This window comes from Centropristis striata, chromosome 6 (genome assembly GCF_030273125.1).
Source record: "Centropristis striata isolate RG_2023a ecotype Rhode Island chromosome 6, C.striata_1.0, whole genome shotgun sequence".
NCBI lineage: Eukaryota > Metazoa > Chordata > Actinopteri > Perciformes > Serranidae > Centropristis > Centropristis striata.
This window is the reverse complement of record NC_081522.1, coordinates 10,244,638-10,263,585: the sequence shown is the minus strand read 5'-3', so window position 1 is coordinate 10,263,585 and position 18,948 is coordinate 10,244,638. Positions and strand designations below refer to the sequence as shown.

At 40.3% G+C, this 18,948-nt stretch overlaps 1 protein-coding gene across 1 annotated transcript; it reads right to left on the bottom strand.

The window, feature by feature from the left end:
- Positions 1-22: 22 nt before the first annotated feature.
- On the bottom strand, positions 23-15,413 carry LOC131973526 (protogenin B-like). The gene is made up of 19 exons (XM_059335541.1): positions 15,276-15,413; positions 14,286-14,585; positions 10,604-10,748; positions 10,310-10,443; positions 9,918-10,214; positions 9,613-9,772; positions 9,214-9,461; positions 8,411-8,575; positions 7,840-8,145; positions 6,849-7,034; positions 4,761-4,856; positions 4,485-4,671; positions 4,236-4,363; positions 3,925-4,095; positions 3,534-3,716; positions 2,944-3,067; positions 2,702-2,840; positions 2,490-2,597; positions 23-2,395 (listed from the first exon to the last, which is right to left on the bottom strand). The coding sequence occupies exons 1-19, from the start codon at positions 15,340-15,342 to the stop codon at positions 1,982-1,984; spliced, it is 3,558 nt and encodes a 1,185-aa protein (XP_059191524.1). The 5' UTR covers positions 15,343-15,413; the 3' UTR covers positions 23-1,981.
- Between the last annotated feature and the right edge of the window lie 3,535 nt (positions 15,414-18,948).

Sequence of the window (18,948 nt, the reverse complement as noted above, 5' to 3'; positions counted from 1 at the left end):
AGGAGACAAAGTGCAACACAAATTGTAATTTTCCAAGAACAATTTTATTATCTAGTATTTGTGATCATCTTGAGTATCAAAAAAGTCTGTTGCAACATTTTACAACACTTAAAATACTTTTTTCGGTTGCTCACTTTGGATTAAAACTTGTATTTTGGTATTCAAAAGCAGAAATATAAAAAAAAAAACATAACTTAAATATTAACATTTAAGCCTACACTCTAAATCTACATTTGGCACCTGAGTTAAGTCAGCAAATTTATCTGTGGCTTTCAAATCAACCTTTTATAGCAATGCATTTTTACACAGACAAACTTCAAACTTGAAACCGGCATTATTAATTTAGTAACATTTCACATTCGAATTGGGAAGTGTTTTTGTACGACATCATGCTAAAAAGGACAATCTAAATCCAAATTTCCAATGTAATCTATGTAAGAATCATTCGCGTAATATCTCATGGTGATAAAAAGACAGCAGAACAGTTTGACATCTCAAGTAAAAATAAAAACTATGTAAAAATGCCTTTCTAGCAATCAAAACCATTGTAAAATAAGATCACATTAAAATGTAAATAATGTAAATGAAAACCAAAGAAAATCACTAAATAACAGAGACTTCAAATTTCTTTGGTTAGGATTATTTGTATTACAAAGTTATAAAAAATTGATTATGTTGCTCTTCACACATCGGGTTCCCATTTTGATAGTCAGAATCCTTCATTGTCACACCTGGACAGGAAATATTATGGAGAGAGAAGGTGAATTCTTCCCCATACAGTAATATTGGTGATCGTAACAGATGATTCTCTAAACAATAAATATCATCATCTATCACTGGCAGAACAAACTGGATCTTTGGTGTGTGTCAAATATTTCCACCTCATAAAACCAAGGATCAACTGAATGAAAAGCCATACCCATCTGAGGAAGAGACAACTCTTTGGATAATAGCATCGGCATCACCGCTGCCTTTAGCAATGGTCAAGAAGGCAAATGGAACACAAGCCGGGGAGACTTGTGCTAAAGCTTTCACCAGATTAAAGCATCAAGAAAAAATTTACACTGAGAAAGGCATTCAAACCACCATTCTAAGGGAAATTTACATCATTGGCAAGAACAATATTTTGGCAAACGCACCCTTAATGTATATTCTCTATATTTTGGTTGCCTTAGAACATCTATTGTATTATCAAAAACTCTTTGGGTATAATTCTTCCCGTCTTTGGATTTCATCTTCTATAGTATGCAAAGCCCTTTAGATATTAAGGCCATGTTAAAGCTTTGAGTTCAGTGCACTGGAAATGCCAAACGATATTGTATGATAAAGCTCAAATAGTTTGACAATATCTAATGCACTTATTTTCACATTTTCACAACATACATCATTCAAAGACAATAATGTGAAATAAAAGCGTTTTTCAACCGTGAAAATAAAAGTTACGAGACTTTAAAAAATGAGGACCTCCAGATAATAACGCCCCAAAAGAAGTAACAAGACATGGCAATGAAATGTTTTCACCTTGTCCCCTGAGTCTGAGATAATACTGCACACAATGTGGTGAAAAGGAGGTAGTAATGTATACACAAGAACAGAACATGGAGGTAGATAATCAGTCAGAAGGGCCCCACTGCACCCTCTGCTCCAGTGGAAAGTAATTAAATATAATGAAAATGTATCACAATACATTTTTGACATTCTTTTTAACATTCATCATGGGTGAGCTTTGGTTTAGGACAGATAACGCCAAACACAGACAAACAGGTAGAAAGTTTAAAAAATGGAAATAAAATGTTTTAACAAACATTCATACAAAATCCTGAGGTAGATCCGAAGCAAAAGCACATTCCGTCCATCGCAGCAGCTGACTTCCTGATCCCTTGTGCCTCAGGAAATGACTGAGGAGGCTCAACTCAGGAAGCAAACGAGGTAGAAGTGACGTAGCTTCGGCTGCTGCAGAGCAGATCTAGGTTGGCTGATGTCAGGAGCCGACTGCTTGGGACGTGTGCAGGGCAGGATGAGAGCCCTCTGAGGCGCAGCAGAGCCGGGTGGCATCAGGGGCGGAGTGATGGCGGGGACGGCTCAGCATCTCCTCATTTTCCACTTTAAAAGACTGCTTCAGCTCAGCGACATTGGTTCCATCGTCCGGCCCAAAAGATTCAGGCCTGGAGCTTTGGCTGGTCGAAGGGTTGCTCATCTCTTCGTTGCTTTCTTCATTGGAGTAGTGTCCAGAGTCTCCCGTCTCTTGGCTGCCCTCGCTGGTGTGAGAGCTCTCCGAGTGATACGGTCCGTAGATGATCTCCCGGGACGAAGGGGGCAGGGGTGCTGCACCTAACCGCTCCTCATACCTCAGAACAGTTTTTCCAGCCTCATACAAGCTGGCTCGACACTCAGCCTAATAGAATGGAGAATATATTTTTTTAAATTAAGACAAAAAAATAAATGTGGCTAAAAAGAAAGCTGATTGACCAGAATTTTGCACCACTTACGTCACTTTCAGCTGCGTTCCTGATCTCCTTCTTGAAGAGCAGCCACCTCTTGCTTTGATTCTTGCTGCTGATTGGACGGGCACTACTTATGACCATATTAGATCCACCCTGGAACAAATGAGACCATATATGAGAAATACAATTTTTTTTTGGTTTCTGAAACCAGAAGAGCCATCATCAGCAGCTCAGTCATTCCGTTCTGTTTGTCTCACCTTGGAATTGAGAAAGTGGTGGCTTATCATGGGTATAAGGGCCTCGACATTTTCTGTCTGGTGTTCAGTAGGCAGAGACAAACCAGAAATAGGACCTTCAGGAGCTCCCATAGCAATGACTTTGTGGCTGGAGGATTTTCTATTAGTCAGAAAAAGATAAGAATGTAAACAAATGTCAGAAAAAAACTAATTGTTTATGTTTTAACAATACAAATATTATTGAAAATGATGATAATTAGTACCTTGGTCTGCCTTTACTGATGAGGATTAAGGCACACATAACAATACAGGCCAAGGCGATGCACACACCAACAATGATCCCTGTCATAGACCTCTGGTCTATGTGGTAAAGACCATCAGAGTATACTGGAAGATAAACAACAGGGTTTCAGGACTTGATGTGATTTAAAAAGTAAACTTTTATCAACAAATTTATACAACATCTCCATATTGCTACCTTAAAATAATATACATTTTAATTAAAGTAATAATAATAATAATTTCCAGAAAAAAACACATGTTATGCTTTATTATACATATACTAAACCACTATAATGGCCAATTATTTAATATGGTTAACAAGTGTTGCTGACCTACGCCTCCTAGTGGTTTGTATCCTACCAGAGAGGAACTTTTATTCATTCTCCATAGACTATTTTTTACTAAAGATTATGAATCCGTACTGGTGTCAAAATGTATCACTTCACTGTACAAATGCACTTTTGCCAACACAAGTGACGTAATACAAGAAACATAGATTTAACAAAGCTAAAGCCTAAGTAGCATCACAACCCTAATATTACAGTATGCTCCAGTGTTTAATGATGCTTACCTGTTGTATCGGGGAAGCTGTCAGAGTGCCTGGGGTTCTTGCTGCGGTGGTTGTTTCCGCGCTTCAGTGCCAGCTCCACAATGTCAGAATAAGGCCCTTCACCAAGCTGGTTAGAGGCAGAGATTTTCACCAGGTAGACATTCCCCGCCTCCAGCTTCTCCAGCAGGGCCATTGTGTGGCTTCCTGTAAACAAAAGCAAGAACAAGCAGCAAGGATGAGAAATAAAGAAAACAGATAACTGTTTACAGCATGTATTATTTTTACAGCTCCATATGAAAGTTACATCTGAAGCTGGAGAGTTCAGCTTATGCACAATAACTAGAGATGAGAGAAGGTTGCTGATACACAATCAACATGGTGAAATGTTTCCATGATCCAGTCCACTACTCACCCTCCCTCTGCAATATCTGCCAGCGTCCAGCCATCCAGGCTTTCTGAGAAGCGTACAGAATTGTATAGCGTGTAACCACCACATTGGGCTCTGTGGGCTCCCTCCAGGACACCAGAGCAGTGTCATCCTCGATCAGAGTTACTCGCACTCCTGCAGGAGGTTTGCTAGGTGCTGCACACACAGAAATCACATTTAGAATAAAGAACACTTGTTAAAGGAATTTACTTCCAAGGTAAAGGAAATGAGGGGATACACAGACACCTTGAAGTCATGATAAAATTATGTTACAGTAATTTAAAGTAATTTATTACCTGCTGGCAGAGTCTGATGGTAAACAACAGAACTCCAGGGACTCGACATCTGGTCCACATGGAGACGTACAACAAACTCATAGCGAGTGTTTGGATCCAAATTCTGAACCATCACACTCTGTCTGGTACTGTGGACAACATTTATACATTATGGGCATTTGGCAGACAATGATCCAGAGCTTCATGAAATGTGAAACTGTCTTAACTATTATGGTGAAATACAGAATGCTTTAGGCGTTATAAGCTTACGTTTGCAGGTAGCGTATAGCCGAGGCATTGTGTGTGCCCACAGGTGTAGATCGAACTGTATAGCTAACAGCCTTTCCAGCGGAAAAAGCAGGACGGCTCCAGCGCAGAGACACTGCAGATGCATTGTTGGCCAAAACAGTCACCTGATGAGGAGCTGGAGGGGCTGCTGCCAGTTGGTCCCTAGCCGCTGAATGATGCAAGCAAAATGCATATTACCATCACAATTCTTAATTTGGGAAAAGGTTTGATTCCATTTCAACAGAGAAATGTACTTACACACACATCCCGGAGTGCTAACTGTTTGGTCTGTCTGGTAGCCATCTCCAGCTTGACTCACAGCCAGAATCTTGACATGATACTTTCTCCTTGGATCTGCAACACAAATAATACAAGTTTAGCCATGTCTGACCATATTTTTAAAGCTAAAACCAAAGGTGGATCAACTGAAAGTACATAATTGCACAGAGCACTTTTTTTCATTGAATAGTGCAATAGAGGGTATTTGGTTATTAATTCCAAGAGCCTGAAAGAACACCATTAAAATACCAAATGTGATGGTTAACAAATAGAGCAGCATCTATTTTTTTCTTCCAAAAAGGCAGACACTTTCACAATTAGCTGCAGGGGGGACGTTTGTAGGTCATAACTGGCCAGTCCCCCTCCATGGACAATGCATGGTCTCCTGAGTCACCCCAACCTCTCATTTATCAAGACTTGTCATGCGTAAGGAGCATGAGAAAGATCAACCAGCCCCAAGGCCCGGTAAATATGGGGAGGTAATCAATAAGCTCTATGAAAATTATCACAAAATTTTATTGTCTTTCCATTTTGATGGCCTTTAAAGATTTAACAACTATGAAACCCTATCAGAACTAGGCTGTGTTTTAAAGCACAATAGAAACAAATCACTGCATTAAAGAGGTGAGATGAGGTAAAAAAAAATGTTTTCACATTTTATTAGAACTTTATTTATAATAAAAAATCAGGGAATTAAAGGACAAAAAGGGCTGTATTGAGTACTGGCTAAACAACATCAGAAAGATGACTGTGGTCTAGGGGTGGGAAGCCTTTGCTTGAAAATATGCTATAAAAGTTAAAAAGTTAAAACACACATTTTTTTACTTAAAAGGCCACCATTGCATTAGGTCCTAAATCAGGACGTTTTTAGGGAGTGTTACGGTTTGTTTTATGCCTCCAGTGTGAAAGGTCAGCCTGTGGGTATTGACCAGTGAAGGCGGTGTGTCCAGGCCTGCTGTGGGGGCTGGGCCAGGGGCAGCATTCAGCTGCTGGGATCCTAGGCCCTTGGGACTGGGGGGGTTTGACTGGGGTCACCAGGTCAGGCCAAGATAGAACAGAAGGAATCTGGGTGCAGGACGGTGGGAGAGGAGCTGGGCCCCTTTTGTTCCCCCCTTTGACGTTCTTCCTACTGGCCTTGTGTTATAGCCTTAAACTTGGAGCAACGCAGAAAGAAACATGGCTCCAGAACACAACTTATATTGAAATCAGATATATTATGGAATATAAAACCAATTACAGCAGCTTGTGTGAATATCGGTGTAGAATAATACTGAAGGGTTTTTATATATCTTGCAATTATTACTACAAAAACATTTGAATTAAAAATAGTTACTGATGGTCTACCTACTGCTATTTCAATGTTTAGGATATGAACTGCATAGGAACCACACTGTGCTTGAACACTCACATCAGACAAGATGATATTGTTTGGTAGAGTTTTGTTTAGTATGGCTCTGCTTCACACTGCATATAGATTGTTGTGGGTTATTTACATGAAGAGCATAGATGACCGTTGGGGGCAGGGTCCTAATCTAGGACTGCTGTCTCACGGCTAGAGGTCAGTGGTTCGGTCCAGCTTTGGCCAATCCCAAGGGTCTCTGTTTGTGTGTTTCAATGTCCAGCTAAAGGGGGTAGTGGCCAGGGTCTTACAGGGCAGGTCTGGCCCTGGATAGAACACAATGGCCAGAGGTAATTATGCAAGCCTTGCGATGGGAAATGGTGGTGGGAGGGACATCTGGATACTGACCTCTAACCCTGGGAGCCTGCTCTCACACAATACTGCAGCCAAACTAGAGGGGGCTGCTGGTTAGGCAAGAGGGGTCAGGCCATATTGATCAGGACAGAGGGTGAAAATGCAAATGTAGCTTCCAACTGCCCTCTGAATTAAATTGGGGACCATTTGAGTGAGTCATCGGTCACTCTCTGTTGTCTTTACACCAATTTTACAGATCTAGATGATAGAAATGCACTAACATAGTACGATATACAAAATGTAGCTTTTCTTCCACTCCACTATCCCAACACCTCACATCTAGATAGCTATGACAACAAGAGTGCATCACTCACCAAGGCCACTGATGGTGTGGGTAAAGGTTTGAGCCTGCAGCTGGATGATGGGCTGCTCTGGTTGGCCTTCCTCATGGTAACACAGCCGGTAACCCTGGACAGCCACAGATTGTGGAGAGGTTTGCCAGCGTGCCACAATGGAGGTGCAGTTAAGCGGCTCAAGTTGAAGAGCAGGGGCTGAAGGCACTACAGGGCAGAGACAGCAGACATGGGATCAATACTCTCTCATATTTAAAATATTGCTGAGCACAAAGGAAGACTAAACAAAAAAACAACAGGACACTGGGCATAGAAAAGGGGTGGATGAATGATCAATCTCATAAACAAAAAGGTTTTTGTGTGACAGAATTATTAGTAATGATTCAAATAACACATAACATTTTGAAAGACTGTGGTCAGGTTCTAACCTCAAGTAAAAAAATATTATTGTGCCAGCTGTGCTGCTCTATATCACCTTAATATATAACCAAACTTTTAAAAACAAGAACTTCAACTATTGTGGACAAACAGCCTCCCCCAACACACCAGGCCATGAAAAGAGGCTATTCTTCCCCCCACATAGACGCCCGAGGCCCTCTCTTTATGACCCGTGACTGAGGCCACTCTAACATCACTGACAGCGAAGGGCAAAGGTTCCTGGGTAACCAACACAAAGACTGTGGGACAATGCTACAAGAGCAAACTCTAAGCCATAAGCTGGCCACTCTGCATGAGCTCTAGTGATCCTCATGGTATTCTGAGCAAAAAAACTAAGCAGCAAAACAGCATTGTAACAAAGGCAAAACATAGTATCACATGATTCTCAAAATAGCATGAACATATTTACTTCGTACCGTGCTGATTATGCCAGCTTTTGACACTAAGAACAACTTCAATCATGCATGACACATGCAAAACAGTAAGTAAACAAAACAGAACAATGCAAGCATGTGATGAGTTTGCATGGACAAAAATAACACAGATTTACATCAGCAGCCTTTTGCAGGTTTACCTTTGCTGCTGGTAGTCTTAGGTGTGCGGTGTGAGGTCCATGCAGAGGGCTCACACCAGCCCACACGGGTGGCTGCAGCCATGCGGAGCAGGTAGATGGTATCAGGCTGCAGGCCCTCCAGCAAATATTCGGTGCTGTTCTGAGGTAGCTCCACAGAGGCGACAGTACTGTCCACAGCTGTACGATAGGATAGTCTGTATGCAGACAACCGACCACGGCTCACCTTGGCGGGCAGCGGCTGCCAGGTCACCTGAATATCTGTGGAGCTCTGGCTGGTCAGAGTCAACTCTGGGGTTCGCAAAGGCACTGCGGAAAGACATGGAAATATATACTTCACTCTGATTTCTTTAGATTACAAACAAGATAGCAAAAAGCTGAGCTGTTATATTGTTATTTATCTTTCAACCAAACTTGCCATTAGTGAGTTAGAAACTGCTAACAACAGAATGCCCATCCCCCTTATCTCCACTCAGGATGTGCTCTGTACACACATCACTTGCATGCATGTTAGCTTAACTACCAGAGTGATTTATTGCAAGGAATGCTGGGAGTCTCAATGCTCTATGCTTACCATCCTCCAGGGTATGTTGACTGACTTGGTCCGACATACGACTGGCTCCCATTGGCATATATGCCACAATGTAAAAGCTGTAGTTTCGAGCTGGCTCAAGGTCATCAATGATATAACTGGTCGTGTCGTTGCCAATAACAACTTGGTATTCTTCGTTGTTCAGACCTTGACATGGAACAGATCAGAAAGTAGGTTAGGATATAGGCTAAGATTATCCAAGAAGAAAAGATTTCCTGGAATGGTTGTGAGGCATGTTCCACATAAACAGTCAGTGTTTTGAAAGCCTTAATGCTTGCAGTTTCTGAATAACACTCATGTTTTCTATAAACATATGTAATTCAAGACACAGTCACATACCAGTTTCCAGACTTTTAAAGCAAACCTAATTAACATCTAAAAATGTGCTTACTACAAAGGCAGATTTGACTAAACGGAGTTACCCACTCTCAATTTAATGGTTAAATATCTCCTCACGCTACTGGTCTGCAAGACTGTGAGACTTTTAGAAAGACACCCTGTCCCTTTAACTGCAAGCAGAATGAGCTGGGGACCGGACAATGGGCTGGCTAAGCCTGTTGTTATTTCAGTGAAGTTGCCATTCTGAGTCCTCCTTGACCTCTGCTCTGTGCAGCAACAACAGATGGCCTTCACCAAAGAAAGTTGATCACATGTGAGAGAGTGACATAGATTTTTGTGGTTGACTATCATCTTGCATCCTTTCACACCTTTCATATCTACCATTTCACAAAAGCTCAAATGAAAAACCTGAAACAGTGTTAACTGGTTCTTTCTTTTGGTCTCACCTTCAGCCTTCATGTAATGGATGGAGTAGGCAATAACTTTGTCTGCATTGTAGAGAGGTCGGTCCCAGGCCAGTAGGATAGCAGAGCTTGAGATGGTCTCAGCATGGACATTTCTTGGTGCACTGGGTCTATCCTCGGACATGACAACAATAAGGCGGGCCAAGGACAGCACAGAACCCTGGTCACTCTCTGCCATGCACTGATAGATGGCATCATCCTCAGGGATGATCTGGGTGATCACCAATTTACTGTGAAACAAGAAACAAAATATTAACAATCAGTACTAAGCTCATGAAATTGAAAGTTTAAACTTCATTTGATAAGGCTTATTCGATTTTATTCTATGCTTATTCTAGTTGGCTTTTTTTAATGGCCGTTGGTTAAGTTTGATTGCAATACCTGTTGTACATCTTAATTCTCCCATTTAAGTGAACCTCTTCTCCATTCTTTAGCCAGCTGATGCGTGGCAGGGGCACTCCTTCTGCTTGGCACATAAACCGGGCAGTGCCTGCTCTTGGACGGGTCTGGCTCTCAGGCCTCTCGACAATGGATGGTGGCACTGAAGAGAGGTGTAAGAGAAAAGTGATGAAAACACAGCCTACTGCAAAAGCTTTTGTTTTGTCATGGCAAATGGAATATAAGAGGCAGACAGGAGATGTTGTCTGAGAACCAAAGCTGTGTAATTACTTAAGAGTTTACTGTACCTTGAACTGTGAGGTTGGCTGCAGCAATAGTGTAGTTGCGGGTTCCAGGGGTGGTGGCCCTGCAGAGGTAGACTCCACTGTGCTTGGAATTGACATCAGTAATAACCAGGTTCCCATTGCCCAGCACTTTGGCGTTATACACATCGATAGGTTTACTGTCAGCACGGCTCCAGGAGATGATGGGCCAGGGATTGCCTGTGGCCACACACTCCAGCACCACAGTTTGGTGAAGAGAAACTGTGACATTCTGAGGTCCAGCAATGATTCTGGGCCTCTGACGTGGTTGAGGACCCCCACCTTCACAAGAAAGGGAAAATGTTAGAAATAGATTCCCTATATTAAATGATTGTTTAATGCTCATTCCTAAAACCCAGTTAAAGCAGTCTCTGTACCTTGGTTGACTGTCAGTGTGGCCTCTCTACTCTTCAAACGGCTACCAATGTTAGTTGCCACACATCGATACTGTCCAGCATCTTCCAATTGCACATTATGGATCTGAAGGACTCCGTTAGGCAAAACGGTTATTCTGGGAAGATACAATGGTAACATTCGAGTCAAACTAAAGGTTTTATGAGGACAGCAACAGAATTTGGGAGCAGTTACTTTTTGCAAAAATATCGACAAAACAAGTTAAACAGGAACTGTATGATGGTGTCAAAAATGACTAAAGGCGCAACTGTGGGTACCTGTCTGTTCGTAGTGGTAATGTGCTCTGGTTGAGCTCCCAAGTGATGGTGGCAGGAGGGCTGGAGGTGACAGCACAGGAGAATCGTGCCACTGAGCCCTCTGTCACCACCATAGGCACAGGTTGCAACACAAACTCGGAGATACCTGTCGAAAAATATGTATCATCAATTGAAACCAGAACTATCAGCAGCACAGCATTTCAACTAAAACTTAATTATAAGCTTGTCATGAAATTATAAGAAATGAGAGTATTTGTTTTAGTAGTGGGCTAATGAAGTGAAAAAAGTATGCAAGGTAACCAATTTATTTTGTAGTTATTTGTGTTTGTCACATACTAAATACAGAATTTTCTTTCAATATTTGCTAAAACATGATCTATTATGCATGAAAATCCCTGACACTGATGGATGATAACTGATTCTATGAAAGGAATTGATCTTTCTAAGACACCATGATCTTGCTTGTGTGCAGATGAGCAACCAGGTCCCATACTGACCAGCTGGTCCAATCAATGGATCAATTGAAGAATGACACTGAATGATGCATTGTTATGGATAAAATCTAATCAATTCACTTTACATAGGAATAATTGCAAGCAACCATTAGGAATATAAAAATATCAAAAACAATGTTAAATTAAGAGGAAAAAATATTTCTTGCACAAATCAAAGATTACACTCTACATATATTCATGTTTTACAGTTGTGCCTACCTAAATGTTTTGCCTATACCTTGCTAGGTAGACAGTGATTAGGTATAAATACAGTGGCTTTCAATAGAAGGTCCAGCCCAAAGACATATAGACATGAGTATTGGAGATATCCACTGTAGAGGTGTCTGCCTTCTCTTAGATATAATGGAACTATAGGACACTTTGCCTTTGGTGCTCAAAAGCACTAAAAATACATTTGAAAACTCAACAGTCCTGACCCCGTCACTCAAGATAAAACACCTTGGACCTTATTTGAAGCAGTTTCATATAGTAGGGAGAAAATAGTCCCGATATGAAACTGCTTACAACATGGTTTGTGGATTTTGTGATTGATTTTGTGAGTAACCACGTCATGAAAGAGACAGTTGTGTCACTGTCAGTTACAGTTGAGTTTTTCAGTTGTATTTTTTAAGGTGACTGCCATATATGTCCAATAATGAGAGAAGGCAGACATCTCTATGGCTAACACTCAGCAACTCATACCAAAACAATCCGATTGATAAATAGCTGTTTTTGATTTTGGGGTGAGTTCCTTTAAAATGACTAAACCAACTGCGATCAACTTGCTGAGTCACGTTCTGTTTATGTGTATTTAGAAGGTCTTTTAATAATCACCACAAATAAACAACCCCCAATCTGCATTTGTCACCAGAATACTATATGACCAATGACCTTCATTCATTAAGGTGATAACTTTCTACCTTCCCCCTCACTCACAGGAAGGAAGTCAATATCGTGTTAAAGAAAATCAATACCCTGTTCTCCCTCTGAAGCTACACATTTAGATCCTGAGCTTTGGGACTTCCAAATTAAAGAGCAATCCTTTCATTTAAGACCTGATCTCATCAATATCTCACAAATAAAACTGGTAACCCTGCATATTTGAGGTGCATTATGGGGTTAGCCTACACCAGGGCCAGGAAGCATTATTCTTGAGGGTTTGTTTGGGAAGTCATCCTCTGAAATGGCAGTTGGTTTTGCTTTAGGGTTAGAATATGACAACCCTAAACCAAAACACATTTGATTATCTTCCACTGGTTGGTATTATCTTGAAGTCTCGAATGCTCCACAGTTTTTTGTCTCCAGACAACATTGCTGACTGGTGAGCATCATTAAAAGCCCTCAGCACTTTGTAAGAAGTTAAACAATATGTTGTTTACTCTCCACTGGGAGATAACAGACCGTCTTCACTTGTGCTGGGATCACTGATGTAGATGGTGGGTGTGGCCTGTACAGACTGATCCGCTAATATGGTCACCTCTGTTGTAAAGAACAAATCAATGTCTAGGTCAAACAGCACAAAGGTTTCTCTAGAGAGGTCAAAGTTCGCCTCAACCCCCTGTCCATTCAATTTTATCCCAAACTGGGAGCCAGATCGAAGTCAGTTCACCATTAGTCTACAAAAGAGAACCTTGTGATTCATATGTTCTTATGTGCTGTCAAATATATACAGTAGTGTTTAGTTATTTAGCAAAGCACATATTATCTTGCCGATATTGTAAAACATATGACAGATATGTGACACCTTCTGTAAATCCATGTGGTTCTGAAACTAGTGATGTAGTCCTAGAACCACAGGGAAAATACCTCCTGAAGGTAAACATGTTTTGAAAGGAAAGTCTCTATTTACTGGAATATCAGGCCATGTTCAATCACATGACAAACTGGCCTTTCTTTAACAAAAGGGCTCTGCTTGACAGGGCAACAGAGGGGCTGATCCAGTGAAAGGGATTGTGGGCTGGGAGAAAGAACAGCAGGGCAGCTCAGCCAGAGCAGGCCTGTGACATCACAAAGCCTTTCCCTGCTGACCCCTGACCCCCAGGACCTCTGGACAGAAGGGGAGCACAGAGGAGGCCCATCCTCCACTCCCTGCCTACAGCTGACCAAAAACCTTTAACCCTTTCACTGACAAAGGCTGGACGCCAGGCCAAACTTGACTTCTAAAGGTTTTTAGATGGTCATCAATAGAATACTGTTTTTCTGTTGTTGTTGCCCTTTCATAAATTGACAACAAGAAATATCAGAGCAAAATTGGTGTCTCTAAAAGCCTAAAAAATGTTTTTACTTTTTATATTTCTATATTTAGGAACTTCTTCCTGTGTGATAGTTGTATCTAGGCCTTGTTTTGTACTGCAGAGTACTGGGACATATTGCCTTAAACTTTCTATCCTCAGAGTCAGTGTCATTGTCAAAATCAGTATATTTAAGAAGGCCATGCTTGTTTCTATGACACCAGTAATGGGATATCCCCTCTAAGACCTGTGAAAAGTGTCCATGCTAGACCAGGCCAATTGAATAGACACAGCTGTCCTGTCCACTGATACGTGGACAAACAAATGCCCTGAAAACCTAGCTTTTCTTCTGGGGCGGTCAGGGTTACTCCAAACAAAGGCTAAAAGGCAAATGGCCTTTCAGAGATTCCTCTGTGTAGCAGACCATTCAGCAATTACACAGTCTGCGTGACAATGCAACCCCACTAACATAAGTATAGAGAGAAGGCTAATCTATAACTTTTTGTGCCAATGTTTCCTAGGGTATTTCATAAGTGTAAAAGGGAAACAGGGTAAAGATAGTGAGCTCAGAGTCATGCTGCCTGTTTATGGAGTATTTATGAGCTTTTAGATTGACTCTCCATCTACCTTTAACTGTCTCTTAAAATGGTCCTATAACTGGACTGACAGCTTTAAACTCAGGCATGACCAAGTCTGAACAACTTCCAATAACATGGAAACCCAGACTTTAGAGGTTTTTCCTCAGTAAAGAAAAAAAGAGTGGGGTGGGGTACATCTGCTTCCCATCTCCAAGTTAATAATCCATGAACTTGCCATTCTGATGCCTGCATGTTGACACCGCAAAGTGGATATCACCAACAAGTTTAACCCATCCTCATCTTGGTCCCAACAGTGTAAAACAGAAATAAAGTCCAAGCTAGCTTCAGAGAATCCTTTAACTCTGAGATCCATACTTACTTGCGATAGTCAGACGTGATCTTTGGCTTAAGATAGCTCCATATTTGTTCTGCGAGAGGCACTGGTAGAATCCTTCATCTGATTCCTCCTTGGTATGCTTTATCTTTGGTATGTACAAGGAGCCGTTTGGCAGAAAGTGTATGTGCTCACTTTCTGCCAACTTAACTCCATTCTTCAGCCACTTGATGGTGACTGGAGGCAGCCCATGGGCCTGACAGTCCAAGACAGCAGGGTCCTTTGGTAGTAAGGTAACATCACTGGGCTCTGTGATGAAGGATAACTCGCTGAAACATAAAACACCTAGAGGCAAAGAATCAAAATATTAGTAAAGAGAAGGTAAGTTTTAGAGCAATGGAATACTACAACTGCACAACAATAGCTCTACAGTCTGACAGACCATATAAATCATGTCATGTAAAAAGAAAACTACATTGAAATTACATGAAATTATTTTTAAAAAAGGAGCATACACAATGGTGTTGTTGACATTGTTTTTCAGTATGTGAACTCTAATAGCAGCTCTGTTCTTCAACTAAGTCAAGTGTAAATGTGTGACCAAAGTGCTTTACAAAGACATTAAATAAGTAATAATAATAATAATAATAATAATAATACTAAAGAATGATAAAATAATTCCACAGACATATGTTTATGTATATAATGTGCTATCATTATAAAAAAGAACACCATTTATATGTCAGAAATAGCAATGTATTGCATGGTGTTTGAATATTTCCTGCCGAAAATATTATGCATGAAGTTCGTCAGCATCCTAACCAACGTGACGTAAGGTTAGCAGTTAACTGATGTAAATGACAGAGAAACACAGGACTAATAGAGAGTATACAGTTAAAGTTTAACAACCTGTCCAGTTAGTTCAGAAAACAACATTACACAGGCAGTTAACATTATATGCCATCAACGGTCCGTACATGGACCTCTTATCAGGTCACTTATTATCAGAAACACAAACAAAAACAAGACACTTACTTGATAAAGGAAGAAACAGAACAAAAAACAGCCAGTGCTGGTAGGACTTCATCTTAAACTTCGCCATTTATCTGGATTTTTGTGTCATTTTCCACCAAACCGCGAACCGCCGCTCTCCTGCGTGCTGTCCGTGTAACTCCACATTCACTACTGCCAGCAGCGGAGCACCAACGGCTCTAAGGGGTGCCGGGGGCCCCCACCCCCCGCCTCCTCAAGCATGCGCAGACTCCACAGGCCAGAAGCAGAGTATACATCCAATGGTCTGTGTAAAGTGAGGTCTGGGGACCCCAGGGGCCGTAAGGAGGAACTGTCACAAAACAGGAACTAGAATATTTTATTTATTGCACCTACAGGATGATGTAATGGTCAGAGATGTTGATTCTTTCCCACAAGATTCTCACTTGGAGATGAAATCGGCCAAGATCTCAAGAGGGTCATATGTATAACACAAGGCTATAAAAGAACAGGGTCTGTGTTGGCTTTATTCACATTTATACAACAATAATAACAATAAGGAAAAGAATACGAATAAGAATATGAATTATAAGACTGATAAGAATAACTTTAATAGAAGACTGTAAATTTAGGCAAGTGCACAGGGACAAGAAATGCTTAAAAATTGCACTTTTAAGCAACTTATAGTTTCTCCATTTGGTATTGTTGAGATTTTAGAAGAAGCACTTCATTAATCCCTCATTGGAGAAATTCACTACTCTTTCTCTACACTGTTGTAGAGCTGTCACAATATCAGATTTTAACAACAAGATTATCTTTGCCTAAACAATTTATAAAAATAAAAGCAGTTAGAGGTGCAATACCTTGCTCAAGGGCACATCAGCAGTGCCCAGTAGGTGAAATGGCATCTCTCCAGCTACATGTCTACACTCATGTCCATGGTCAATTTGGGATGTGAATTGCTAATCCTCTGGTTTCCAAGCCGAGTATACAAACTGAGCTACCCATGTAATTTGTCTTCTTTTGTATTAATATCATTATACTGATATGCGTGTGTGTGTGTGTGTAGATGTTAACTGCTTTTTGTGACTGAATGTCTTGTAAAGCTGTATATATATTATTTGTTTGATGGTCTCTCTCATGAAACATATCCTAATCTAAATTAGGCTTCCTGAAAAAATACAGCTTCAAGTCTTCTCCACACAGTTTTTGCATGCCTGTCCTTAAAAAGAGTTTTTTCTGATCTTAATGAAAGGTCTAAGGAAAAAGGACAAGGTGTCTTGTTTAGTTTGTAAATCTCTTCGAGAGAAATTTGTGATTTCCTGTATTTTTGTATAAAATTGATCAGAACTGACTTGAGATGTTCAGCCAGTGGAGAGTTTTTATTTAGTTCAGTCAGACTGTTGACAAACAATCTAAGCTGAAAATCCACATTTATGTCAAACACTGATCAGGTGAAAACTGATCAGTAATCAACTATACTGATTTCCCATTTAGCAACTTAGCCTCATAAGATCTTCTTTCCTGTGTATCAAGTATGTAGGATAAAACAAAATAAGATGAACACAGTAAATTATCAGTTACCAAGGGGCCACTGATAATAAGGTCACCCTGAATGGCATCTGCTTCTATAACCTGGTAATTGTGAGGAGATATTGATGGCTGCAAGTCAGCTGCCTAATGAATTCAGATATTGATCCAGCGACCGTGCCTTTTGACAATGACCCTCCCGTCTCCCAGCCCTCATTCAATAGCAATACAATGGGCTCCAGCTGTGAGATCGGCCATGCTGGATCAGCAAAACACACATACAGCGGTACAGGTAAATGCAGTCATCACATTCAGGATGGCAAATGTGTTGTGCACCTCCGAAATATATTATATTACTCTTATTCTTAACAATATCAATGAAATTTTGTGAAATGATTTTAAGGGATTACTGCCATGAACATGCACCTCCGCACTTCAATATCCAATCAAATGAGGAGAGCGGAGTGTAATTATGTATTGATTAGAACTAACTATTGATTTAATCATCCAAAGCAGTATAGTTATAATTTAAAGTAATGGTCAGGTTAATAGCATCCTGTAATGTGTTTACTCAATAGTTTAGATTTTTGAATTATTTTTCTAATGATTCTATATCCAGGAGAAACACATGCTGATATTATATATTTATGTGACCCTTGCTTATGTTGGATAAGTAGTTCAATGACATCAATGTTATTGTTGTTACTATTGTGTTCAGACGAGTTATCAACATGCATTACTTGGCATAATTGGGAAAAAAAGCTAATAATAAAATATATATATTTTGTTTTTTGTAGTTACAAAAATATATGATTTTTCTTAGAAAACCACAACATTGTTTTAATTAAAAAAGGAAAGCAAGATGTTGATGTCTAAAATAAACAAAACATGAGTTATCTGCATTGCTGTGCCTATAAGTTTACATTCTTTGGTTTCTAACATGTTGTATACAAACAGGAAACATGATCCTGTCTTGCTGAAATCTGTCTACTCATGTTGCCAAATGTTGTGGTGTGTAGGTGGAGGTTACCGCTGGGCTCCACATGGCTAAAGGTTAGGCTGTTTGGCCATGATCAATAGGGTTAAGGTCATTAACATGTTATGAATATCATGAGGCCCTGGGAAAGCAGAGCAGAGGGCCAACGGACTGGGCTCTGATTGGCTGGAGCGTGTCTCTAGCAGAGGCCACCCCCCACTGACCAAGGAGGTCATTTGAAGAGCTGATGACCTCTAACCTCATGCCAAGCGTGTGATGAAAAGGTTTGCATAGAATTGAATGCAAAAATATTAAAGTGTGTGGTTTTTGACCATAAGCAAATAAACATCAGTATTTGCATGTTTGGAAAAATCAATACCATTATCTCATAAGCTGGTGTCAGCCCACAACTTTGCTACTTTTCTTGCCATGTTTGTATTGCAGACATCCCCTAAAATACTGTCAGCGCTGGGTGACATTTAAACAGCACAATGACACATATTGTAGGAATTGTTTTGCTTATAAAGCCACGGTTCATCCAGGGTTTTCAGAGTAAAATTTAAGCATTTTCAAGGTACAAAAACCCCAAAGTTCCCGATTTTCAAAGCTTTGGTCATCACAGTGTGTTAGCGCTGGTGTTAACGGAAATGCAAGTGTGAAAGTTTATAGAACTAATTTATACCCACAGAAATCAATGAATATCTCAGTTTTTTTTTTATTTGAGCAGCTGTTAACATTAACTTTGATTGTGTTTTGATCATGCATTGTAGTGTGGCTCCGTCTAGTTTTATTTGAAACGCACACTTCAATTATGGAGCGTGAGGATGTAGTTGACGCGTGTCTTAAGCCGAAAAAATCCCACAGTTTCTTTCGTATGGTTTATTGAAAACCTTTCGTTTGAGCATTACAAACGATAAACTGCAGCAATCCAAAAAATAACAATTATGAGCACGGTCAAAAACTAGTGTGCTCTTCTCGTCTCCATAATCCTAATTAAAACAAAGTAAGCAATAATGACGTTACACACATCTCAGCCAATAAGAAGAGTGCAATTCCTACGAACCAATAGGCATTCTTACAACCTCAATAAAGAACTATGAACTATGAAATACAAAGCTGAATTATTTATCAGCTTGTGCAAAATGTACAAAATGGCTCTAACAATGCATATTAAATGTTTGCTAATTTCCATGAAAGACGAGTAAACTAAAC

What these genes read in the sequence shown, in the direction of transcription:
- LOC131973526 (XM_059335541.1), bottom strand. Translation starts at nt 15,342, where the DNA reads ATGGCGAAGTTTAAGATGAAGTCCTACCAGCACTGGCTGTTTTTTGTT. An exon ending in TCAACATACCCTGGAGGATG is followed by an intron (nt 8,146 to 8,410) that starts GTAAGCATAGAG and finishes GTCTTTCCGCAG; the next exon opens with TGCCTTTGCGAACCCCAGAG. An exon ending in TAAGACTACCAGCAGCAAAG is followed by an intron (nt 7,035 to 7,839) that starts GTAAACCTGCAA and finishes TCTGCCCTGTAG; the next exon opens with TGCCTTCAGCCCCTGCTCTT.